The sequence below is a fragment of the Mizuhopecten yessoensis genome, unplaced genomic scaffold (genome assembly GCF_002113885.1).
Source record: "Mizuhopecten yessoensis strain PY_sf001 unplaced genomic scaffold, ASM211388v2 scaffold11017, whole genome shotgun sequence".
NCBI lineage: Eukaryota > Metazoa > Mollusca > Bivalvia > Pectinida > Pectinidae > Mizuhopecten > Mizuhopecten yessoensis.
This window is the reverse complement of record NW_018408837.1, coordinates 213780-225759: the sequence shown is the minus strand read 5'-3', so window position 1 is coordinate 225759 and position 11980 is coordinate 213780. Positions and strand designations below refer to the sequence as shown.

At 33.0% G+C, this 11980-nt stretch overlaps 1 protein-coding gene across 2 annotated transcripts in view; it reads left to right on the top strand.

The window, feature by feature from the left end:
• Positions 1 to 10248: 10248 nt before the first annotated feature.
• Positions 10249 to 11980, top strand: part of LOC110464650 — a 16155-nt gene continuing 14423 nt past the window's right edge. The window contains exons 1-2 of one of the 2 annotated variants that reach the window (XM_021519987.1): positions 10249 to 10547; positions 10863 to 10878. In XM_021519987.1, coding sequence (XP_021375662.1) covers positions 10512 to 10547; positions 10863 to 10878 — 52 coding nt within the window. In that variant the 5' untranslated portion in view covers positions 10249 to 10511. The remainder of the gene's footprint in view (positions 10548 to 10862; positions 10879 to 11980) is intronic. The other variant, XM_021519986.1, reaches the window with a different exon arrangement.

Below are 11980 nucleotides of genomic sequence, written 5' to 3'. Positions count from 1 at the left end.
ATGTATGTTATGGTTTGTTGAAAAAAGGGTCATTAACAAATATTAGATCACAGTAGTCGATTTATATTGATAACTACGTTAATTAGCATATTACATACACATACAAGACATTTGAATCACCGTATAATACAGTAAACCCAGTGTCACCTTATTATATGTCAACGGAATAGTAGGGTGGCGATAATGTGGCATATATATAAGTTACTAGGTATATTTGTAATTTTTGAATAAAAATAAATACCAATTCTTCAATGAAATTGACATAAATTCCATACATAAGATTTCAAGTTGATGTATTGTGCTATCGTTTTAGCGGTTGGAACATGTGTATAATTTCAATTTGATTACCGATCATCATTATTGAAGCTTTTGGAATAATCGCATTTCTTCCAACGTAATCAAGACATTGGCATATTTACCAATTTACATATCTGTAAAACAATATTCTCTGCAAGTTTCGGCCAACTCAATCAGTCAAGTTTTACTTTCGCGATGGGCTGAGTCCTGTACAGTTGTAGATTGCCACTTGGTGTGTTTCAATGTCCTCTGGTGGAAAATGAGTCGTTAGACAAATTTCATTCAATGTTCTTCGTGCATTTCTGGAATAGACAATAGCAAAGCTAGGTGTTAAAAAAAGTATCTTGATATTTCGTAGAAAACTTTTTAACATCCAGAAGAAATTTTACAAATGTATCTTAATGATGTCTCATCAAAAAAACACAAGACCATCGCAAATGAAATTCCCAAGTGTTTTGAATATTCACTTGCCATGGCCCTACATTCAATACTATTCATTTTCTTTTACCTGGCAACATTTGGACCAGATGACAATGTTTTGGTATCTGGGTAGATAAATAAATGTAGTGCAATGATGTATTACCTATAAGGAACTTCTGGATGAGGCTTCAATTCGTCGAGATGGGCTGTACGAGTTCAGTGCTACCATTGCTACACCTCCATGACTACACTACCACAGGCAAGATAACAGGACGCAATATAAACATGCATTGAGGTTGACGAGCATCTATTCCCAGTACATTACATACAGATGTAAACACTTTGGAATGTTTTGGTCTTTAAAGCTTCCTCCTCATATGTTCACGGCAATGTTGTTATTTGACATGTGCTTCTATGGCTTCAATTAGTTGTGCTGCACACCTGTGTTATAAAATAAATAAAGAGTTATCATTAGAGTTAATTAATTGGTATTCAATGTCTATTAAAAATTCACATTCAGATTCTTTGCAGACTAATCTCTTTTGACATAGCATACTCATGGCGCCTATTTGAGTGCTGCTTCACTGAAATGCAATGCAGTAGACACTAATTTGACACATGTGCTTCTTCCATGCTTCCATAAATTGTTTACTTTTTATTGACACTTCAAACAGTTATATAAATAATTGGTTTTTCAATAAAAACATTCAATTTCCCAAGAAAGAACATATGCATTGACCAAAATGTGCCAAAAACTTGTAAATTTGTTTTGAACAAAAACTATTTTTTGCATTCATTTCGCATTTTCCTGTTTGTGTCACTTTTCAAAATACAACACACACATCTCGCCTTACAAGGACATCGACTCAAGCAATACATTATCTATGTTTACTTAATATAAATTACAACTGTATTCTATCCTACAAACCATACTTACAACAAATAAACATTGTTGATCTTCTGCATCTCAGCGTGTTCTCCTCAGCTTCATGTTGTTGACGTCTGATGCACATTGCCGGAAGTGACGCCGCACAAACAGGCTGATCTTGGATATTATGATTTCTTTTTCTGTAGTAATATTACTACATTTGTGAAATTCAATAAAATCAATAAATTTGATAACTATGACAGGAAATATTGTCATTTTTGTAAATTAACTGCAGAGCGATATCGTTCTGTCGACCGGTACGAAAATCATACGAAGAGGAAGAAAGTTGGTCTGAATATGGGCAAAAGACCTGGCTACGACATGTGCTAGTTATTCATAAATAATCACCATTTTTTGACAGCTAAACAAATAAAAATGGCGGCCTCCATTGGAAAACACGATGATTTTCGATTTAACCAAAATCCATGTATGGATGTTTAAACATAATTTACTTCATAGGGGTACATCACTGTATATACTATCTAATTTTTGCCAAAGTTTCAATTCTCAAACATGAATAGGTTATCAGTTTTAATTTTCCCCCAAAAAAGAGGCAAACTATTCATAGTCACTCATTTATATTTCAAATAACACTATTTATTGATTGCGTGGCAAACGTTCAACAAGACTATAGGGACTTTGAATTAATAACTTCTTACGTTGAAAACGACAACTCAGCACAGCTTGTAATAAATGTAATATTCACACATGAAATAAAGGGACCTGAAGGTCAATTATTAGTGTTTTTACATGAACCTTAAGGACATTCCAAATATGGCTGCCACACCAAACTGTATATCAAATTCAATAATGCATTCCGTTAGTATTAAGCAATCCCTGTCACACAATAATTCTCCACTATTGCTCAAACATGATTGAGGTACATGCTAGCTAAGTTTCAGAAAAAAAAACATTCAATAAATAATGAAAAACACTCACTTTTTATATGTCCATTTTCCAAGCTAAATAAAAGTCACAATTCAGGAAAAAAAACCCATTTAAACTTGTCAATATCATAAGGACTTGGATATCCATGGAGATGTATTTGTCGAGAAAAGTTTAAGAAAATGTGTCAAATCTCCAGAATAAGGGCATATATTTCCACTGAATAAATCACAACTGAGCACAAAGCGAAAAAGACTGACTGGGGTTGAAAAAGCATGCAAAGCACGTGAGATTTTACCTATACACCATTCACTACAGGTTCTCACTCAGGTATAATAGCTTGACTAGTATCAAAAGTCTTGTTAGCTTGATGAATTATTGTAAAATATCCAATCAAAATGCATGTCCTCATTCTCGAGATTTCGGCGTTGGTGTGATGATCCTCAATTCACTTTTGATAAATTAATACCATATCAGCGTGGTCTACGATTTACAACAGTGTTCTATACATACATACGTGCGTTTTAACATTCAGATGACTTTACTTATACAATGACGATCTGAAACAAATAAACTAGACTGGCCACCGTCTCTAGAATATTGAATAATTAAATAAACAGTTCTAGCTCTAAAAAGATTGATCACTTGGATGTCTGATATAAGTTCTAAACTAGGGGGAAATAAGCTAGTGGTAAAATGCAGCCGATAAATTCTTCATAAAAAACCTAGGGGGCCGGTAGCCAGTCTACAAATAAACCTACAACTAACTGTCTTTGTCTTTCTCAGCATATAATTTGCTGTGAAGGGGACACAACCCATACAGACTTATGGTTTAGCATTCAAGCATTATACAAAATATACGGAAATTTGTGTAGATTATGTGAGAAATTGACGATAATACAAAATGCAATTTAACATCACTGGGATATATTCACGTAACACATATTTGGTCACCAATGTTATATTTGATACTTAATTTGTTTCCATATATCTACACTAATAGAGCGTGACTAGATGATGAGTTTCATTAAGAAGTATATCATACTTTATTTATATTATTTACCTAACCTCTTTGTAATAAACTAGGTCAGAATGAATAAACTTGTATTTTAGTTATGATTTGTTTTTATTTCGATTTAAAATATATAATTCATGTATCATTAGTTTAAATGAGTAGGCAAAATGATTAATGTACATGTAACACTGAGGGAAAACAATGCAAATATTGAAATCGTATCAGTGAGCAATAAGATAAATATCCAATCAGTAAGCGTTATAACACAAATATCCAATCAGTAAGCGTTATAACACAAATATCCAATCAGTAAGCGTTATAACATAAATATTAAAATGGTGTCACTGAGCGATATAACACACATATTAAAATGATGTCAGTAAGCGATATAACACAAATATCAAAATGGTGTCAGTAAGCGATATAACACGAATATTAAAAATGGTGTCAGTAAGCGATATAACACAACTATTAAAATGATGTCAGTAAGCGATATAACACAAATATCAAAAATAGTGTTTCTGAACAATATTATAAATATTAAAATGCGATCGCACATATAATAATTAAAATAATAATTCGAGGTTCTTATATACCGCTTTTTCACAACCTAGTTCGTAGGTCGTCTCAAAGCGGTTCAGAAATTATTATCCGAGGTGATAGGGACTTTGCAAAAAGGCAATACAGCCGGTGCTGCCATTTCGGCGCTCACAGCTAGCATTCAATAATTCTAGCACTGCCCAACCACTTACTCATTTACCTGCTGTAATAAGGTTAATTAATCATCTAAATATTTAGAAGAGTGATTCAAAGTAATATCAACGGATGTATAAGGGATTGAAAAAAGTTAAAACAACAGCATAAATCTAGTAGCACTTCTGAAACAAAATTTATGAGGGGGCAGGCTCCTATGTAATTTTAACATAGCTGGAAATAGTCCCTTTATAAAAGCCTAAATATACCACAATCGCCAAAAATCATGATACCGGATAATATGCCTACTCCTAACACGATTTCTCACCCGGGTGAGAAATCGTGTCGGGATGAGAAATCGTGTTGCGAACGTAGCAATTTTAGCACGATTTCTCAACCGGGTGAGAAATCGTGTCGGGGTGAGAAATCGTGCCGTTACACTGTCTCTAAAATATTGAATAATTCAGTAAACAATTCTAACTCTAAAAAAATTGATCACTTAATTGGATGTCTGATCCTAAGTTCTAAACTAGGGGGAGATAAACTTGTAGTAAAATGCAGCCGAGAAATTCTTCATAAAAAACTTAGGGGGCCGTTAGCCAGTCTACAAATAAACCGACAACTTACTGTCTTTGTCTTTCTCAGCATATAATTTGCTGTGAAGGGGACACAACCTATACAGACTTTTGGTTTAGCATTCAAGCATTATACAAAATATACGGAAATTTGTGTAGATTATGTGAGAAATTGACGATAATACAAAATGTAAATGGTGTCAGTACGCGATATAACACAAATATTTAAAATGGTGTCAATAAGCGATATAACACAAATATTACAATAATGTCATTAAGCGATATAACACAAATATTAAAATGGTGTCAGTAAGCGATATAACATAAATATTAAAATGATGTCAGTAAGCGATATAACGCAAATATTAAAATGGTGTCGGTAAGCGATATAACACAAATATTAAAAATAGTGTCAGTAAACGATATAACACAAATATTAAAATGGTGTCAGTACGCGATATAACACAAATATTTAAAATGGTGTCAATAAGCGATATAACACAAATATTAAAATAATGTCATTAAGCGATATAACACAAATATTAAAATGGTGTCAGTAAGCGATATAACATAAATATATTAAAATGATGTCAGTAAGCGATATAACGCAAATATTAGAATGGTGTCGGTAAGCGATATAACACAAATATTAAAAATAGTGTCAGTAAACGATATAACACAAATATTAAAATCGTGTCAGTAAGCGATATAAAGCAAATATTGAAATGGTGTCAGTAAGCGATATAACACAAATATCAAAAATGGTGTCAGTAAGCGATATAACACAAATATTAAAAATAGTGTCAGTAAACGATATAACACAAATATTAAAATGGTGTCAGTTAGCGATATAACACAAATATTAAAATGGTGTCAGTAAGCGATATAACGTAAATATCAAAATGGTATCAGTAAGCGATATAACACAAATAAAAAATGGTGTGATTAAGCGATATAACACAAATATTAAAATGATGTCAGTAAGCGATAAACCACAAAAATTAAAATGATGTCAGTAAGCGATATAACACAAATATTAAAATGGTATCAGTAAGCGATATAACACAAATATTAAAATGGTGTCAGTAAGCGATATAACACAAATGTTAAAAATGGTGTCAGTAAGCGATATAACACAAATATTAAAATGGTAACAGTAAGCGATATGACACAAATACTAAAATGGTGTCAGCAACGATATAACACCAATGTTAAAATGGTGTCAGTAAGCGATATAACACAAATATTAAAATGATGTCAGTAAGCGATATAACACAAGTATTAAAATGGTGTCTGTAAGCGATATAACACAAATATTAAAAATGGTGTTAGTAAGCGATATGACACAAATATCTAAAATGGTGTCAGTAAGCGATATAACACAAATATTAAAATAATGTCATTAAGCGATATAACACAAATATTAAAATGGTGTCAGTAAGCGATATAACACAAATGTTAAAAATGGTGTCAGTAAGCGATATAACACAAATATTAAAATGATGTCAGTAAGCGATATAACACAAGTATTAAAATGGTGTCTGTAGGCGATATAACAAAAATACTAAAGTGGTGTCAGCAACGATATAACACCAATAATAAAATGGTATCAGTAAGTGATATAACACAAATATTTAACAGGTGTCAGTAAGCGATATAACACAAATATTAAAATGATATCAGTAAGCGATATAACGCAAGTATTAAAATTATGTCAGTAAGCGATATAACGCAAATATTAAAAATGGTATCAGTTATCGATATAACACAATTATTAAAATGGTGTCAGTAAGCGATATAACACAAATATTAAAATGGTGTCAGTAAGCGATATAACACAAATATTAAAAATGGTATCAGTAAGCGATATAACACAAATATTAAAAATGGTGTCAGTAAGCGATATCACACAAATATTAAAATGATGTCAGTGAGCGATATAACACAAATATTGAAATGGTGTCAGTAAGCGATATAACACAAATATCAAAAATGGTGTCAGTAAGCGATATAACACAAATATATTAAAAATGGTGTCAGTTAGCGATATAACACAAATATTGAAATGGTGTCAGTAAGCGATATAACACAAATATTAAAAATGGTGTCAGTAAGCGATATAACACATTTACTAAAATGGTGTCAGTAAGCGATATAACACAAATATTAAAATGGTGTCAGTAAGCGATATAACACAAAAAATAAATGGAACTGTTTCGTGTTTCAATTACGAAGGAAGCGAAGTTTGACGGAGAGACAACACAAGCACATGATTCAGCCATTTGTATTCCTTTCAGAACACTCAACACGAGCTAGTCTTACAGTACATGTAGTGAATCGATAATACTCTACAATAGTAGGTACGGTACCTCGGGTGAACCTGATCAGTATTCGTTTCAGATACATTGAGTTTTGGCTACTTAAGGTTACTTTTCATGCAACGGTAATTCGATGAAACGATGCCATAACACCCATTTCAGAAATCGGGCTATAAACATGCATTGAATAGCACATAGCAAAGCTCTGATTGGCTGTAGATTGCCTTCTTTCAATTCTGACGTCAAGATTAGAACAATGTATGGGTGTAAGAGACGTCCAACTGCAAAGTAGCGTCAAATGGGGAAATATTCGGAGTCAAAATGTATTTTTTAGATTTCAAGCAGCATGAGGAAGTTTTGTTTTCACGAATATTCGCAACGCATCTTGGTTATATTGTTTACAGAATCGTACATTCGTTTTTATATGATTTTTTTTTTAATTTATCGCGCAGTTTTATGTCGTCAGAGTCGTTTCAAAAGATCTCATATGACAGAAGAACTTGTATATGACTCTGTTTGTGTATTTAAGACATCAACTGATCCCACTATTTATTTTTAAACTGTCGATGGGTTATGTTTTTAGTGCTTACGGTGACAATTTACTGTATTGTTGGCATTGTTCGCGGGTGATTCAACTTTGCTACTGTATACTCGCGGTCACAAAATATTAAATATCCAGTGGGTATTATATGTAAAAGCAGTGAATATATATAAGAAAGCAGATAAAAGAAAATCCTGTTTACCCGTTTACTGGCAAATAACGAAGATAAAACAACAATTCAATATTCGTAGTTTATTTTGACAAAACCCCTCTTATTAAGTAACCTTCATGAGCGCGATATTGTTTTCCTGGCAAAGTTATGCGAAATCAAATACCACGAACTAGGTCTGGTCTGTCCAACCGCAAAATTGTAGTCTCGCAAAAATTAATCAATGGATTTTGGTGATATTTTATTAATGTGATAAAGATGTAAATGGCAGTTGTTGAAATCCTTGGTCGATGGCGTCATTTCCAGCACAGACATGTGGTTAAATTGACCCATATCTTGGCACAATAAGATGTGTAATCCTTGTCCTGATAACGAAAGTCTACATTGTGTACATCATATATATGTACCTTCGTTATGAATGGATAAATATCAAACGTTTACAATAATTGCTTATTGACGATGACGTCACAATCGTACGTAAATCATATAATCTTCTTTGCCAATATGTCGTCTGTCCTTATTAGATAATAATACATCAATTTTCCTTCGCCAAAATATCTGTAATGAAGTAATTGTGAAAGCTTACCGCGGCCAATATTTTACGCTGAGCTGTATAAGACTATGGAAAACTGCACTCGCCATATATGCTGTTTTGTGATGTTATCAAAACAAGAGGTGTATGGGATTTTCTATTTCAATTTAAAACCTGTTGACCTCTGTACATTCTAATCAAAAAGTGCGAAAATATCAGCTGTAGCAAGGATTTATTTCCTATGGGGTAGCGGTGGCACGAAGGACATTAATATATTTCTTTATCCATGCCCACAAATCAAATATATGGTTATGAAAAAGTGATCTCAACTCCTCCCAATACCAAAAGTAGATGCGGACACTCGGGTCTTATCCTAGTAACATCTCTTCATATCCACTTATTGTATATTTTGTTTAAGGTGGTGATCTTAACTGGCTCTGTGTTAAGACCCAAACATCAAGTCCCTAGGGATAGAGCTGGATCCATGATTCAATTCTGGTAGTATGACTGATTTTGTCTTTTCAAGCCTAGCGATTGTATATAGTTATAAGGAGGGGATATAAATTGTTTGATTTTGCAAACTTTGTCAGGCTCAATCCCGGGATTTTTTAAGCCAATGTAAGACTGTTGACATTTTAGGTCTTTAGAAGAAGATGTTTGAAGTTTTTGACATATTTCACATTTTTAGTCAAGGTTTTTTTGTCCAAAACATTTTTAGACTGCATCAAAGCAACTACCAGCTAAATATATGACTCTAGGTCGTCCCATTCTTCAGAAGAAGGTTTTTGACATATTTGACTTCTGTGATTTAGAAAGAAGGCCAAGGTTAATTAATGTTCCGAAACTACGCGATGCTCTATCCCAGGAAGCAACTAGTAACATGGCATCATTATCTTCAGAAGAAGTCGTTTGACATTCTTGACATATTTGACCTCTATGAACTTGAAAGTAAGCAAAGGTCGTTTTTAATCTCAAATATCTTTGGGTTCTGTCAAAGGATTGTACCAACTTAATATCATGATTATAGTCCTTTTGATTCTTTTTTATAAGTCGTTTGAAATTTTTGACCTATCTGACCACGTTGACCTTGATAGTAGGTCAAGGTAATTTTGATAGCAAACTTTGTTTGGCTCTATCCTGAAAGCTACAAGCCAAATATCTTAACTCAAAGTAGTTTTGTTCTTCAGAGGAAGTCTTTTAAAGGTGACGACGGAAAGACGATGGACGCTGCACTACGCCATAATCTCACCTGGCCCTTCAAGCAAGGTGAGCTTATAAACAACCACTCTGTCTTACATTCATGATTTATGCCATATTTAATACCAGAATTATCTCTTTCTACATTCTGGAACTAAGTGTATGACAGTTAAGAATGGTATCGCCAATTAACATTGTACCGTGCTGCACACCACGTGACCTGATAGAAAACAGCATTAACACCCTTTGGCTAATGCCATCCAGAACACTCTTTAAATGGTGTTAATATTGTTGTTTTTGTATGTTTTTATTTTTATTTTTATAACAAGTCAAGCGCTGTCTATCCCACTCACTCACTCACTTAGTCATTTTGTCTGTCTGTCTGTCTGTCTGTCTGTCTGTCTGTCTGTCTGTCTGTCTGTCTGTCAATAGAGCGATCGATCAATTAATCTATCGATCAATCAATCAATCAATCAACGATAAATATAGGACACTGCATGCTAGGTCTATATGTTGAAACAATCTTGTAAGCACTGATTTGGTGTCCTGAGTAGGTCTCCATAACTGTTTATGGAAGATGGAAGATTTACGACAGATATTTTAAATTACTCCAATTCGTCTCCTCTCGCGTGTTATCACGTGATGTTAACGTCAAGTGGATCGACTTCCGGTTATTATCGTTTAAGTATGAATGTCAAAGGCGCACATTGTATTCTAGCTCCATTAGACAGTTATTACATGCGATGACGGGTCACTTACGCTAACGGAAGTGTTAGACCTACTTAAGATATAAACTTCCAAACGAAAAGGTTAACCACATAGCTGAACACTGCAAACGAATATTCTGGTAGCTGTGAGAACTATATAAAGCCAGCAAAAGTAAACAACCTCGCATTCTGCAGTAAACATTTATTGGATAGAGACGGAATTACGTCTTTAAGATGCTTCTGAAAGTTGGGACGTTAGCTGTGGTGTTGGTAAGTGAAGTTTACTTTTGTATATAAAAACGTTATCTTTTGTGAAGATCATTTTGCAATAACTGTCATTTTGACACTAACTGTCTATTATGTGTAATGTATAAACTGTAATTAAAGCTGTGATCTGCAAGAGATAATAAGCGAAAACATTTTAATAGATTGGTCTTTGTTGCATCATTTCACATATTACAGATGTACAACATACTCACATATGATTAATTGCAATTATTATTAATATGTTTCTTATTGGTTCTGTTTATATTTAATCCGTGATATGGGGGTGTTCAGTTATTTATATATTTGTTTTGTTTACAGGCCATCGTGGCATTTGGTAAGTCAATTTTCATTTTTCTTATTAATCCTTTGACGTTTATCCGCTATCGCCACAAAACACAATCGTTTAACTAAATATAGGTCATTTCTATCCTAAAAGCATCATCCCTGATGATTGAAAATGTGTTTGTTAGTTATTTGGAATACAATTATCTAATAACCGGTAAATATATGACATCATACATGAATGAACAGTAGAAATTGCGTTCATCATGCAATGAATGTTATATATTAATATGTTTGTTGGATATTGGATTTTTTTTTCGGATTGTCAACAGGGAAAAATGTACAAAGAAAAAATATATATGTAATTCCTATAAGAACATATATGAAGTTGTGTGAGTAAAACAACACTGCATCTCATAAAAAGACGAGTTGATAATGGATAATTTTGGACCCGTTAAAGACTTAGTAAATCCTTAAACATTTTAAAAGCATTTCTGATACAGCACAGTATATTAGAGGTTGTTTGTTGACAATGGCAAATAACATATGCTGCATGAAATAGAAATATAGCATCAATGCAAAAAAAGACAGTTATAATTATATAAAGTGTAAACAGTATATGACCGTAAACAATTTGTTGTTTTCTATGAAATATGTAATAATTATAACACTTTTGTAAAGCTCATACATGGGTATGCCCCAACTACTGCTGTAATAGAAATGGAGTTAAAGGCAAAAAATAAACCAAAATCAGTGGAGCAGAACAAACAAGTCACAGTGACATACTTTTAGTAAATTGGTGTGATAACTCTTATGAAATGTCAATATATGAACTCTGATGAACTTGACTTCTAGTATTACAGTACTACAGCTATAAAGCTACTGTTAGTATATTGGTGTGATAACCCTCAAGATATGTCAATATATGAACTCTGATGAACTTGACTTCTAATATAACAGAAATATAGCTAAAAGCTACTGTTAGTATATTGGTGTGATAACCCTCAAGATATGTCCACATATGAACGTTCATTAACCTTAACTTCTAGTATTACAGTAATACAGCTATAAAGCTACAGTTAGTATATTGGTGCTACTGTTAGTATATTGGTGTGCTAACCCTCATGATATGTCCACATATGAACGTTCATTAA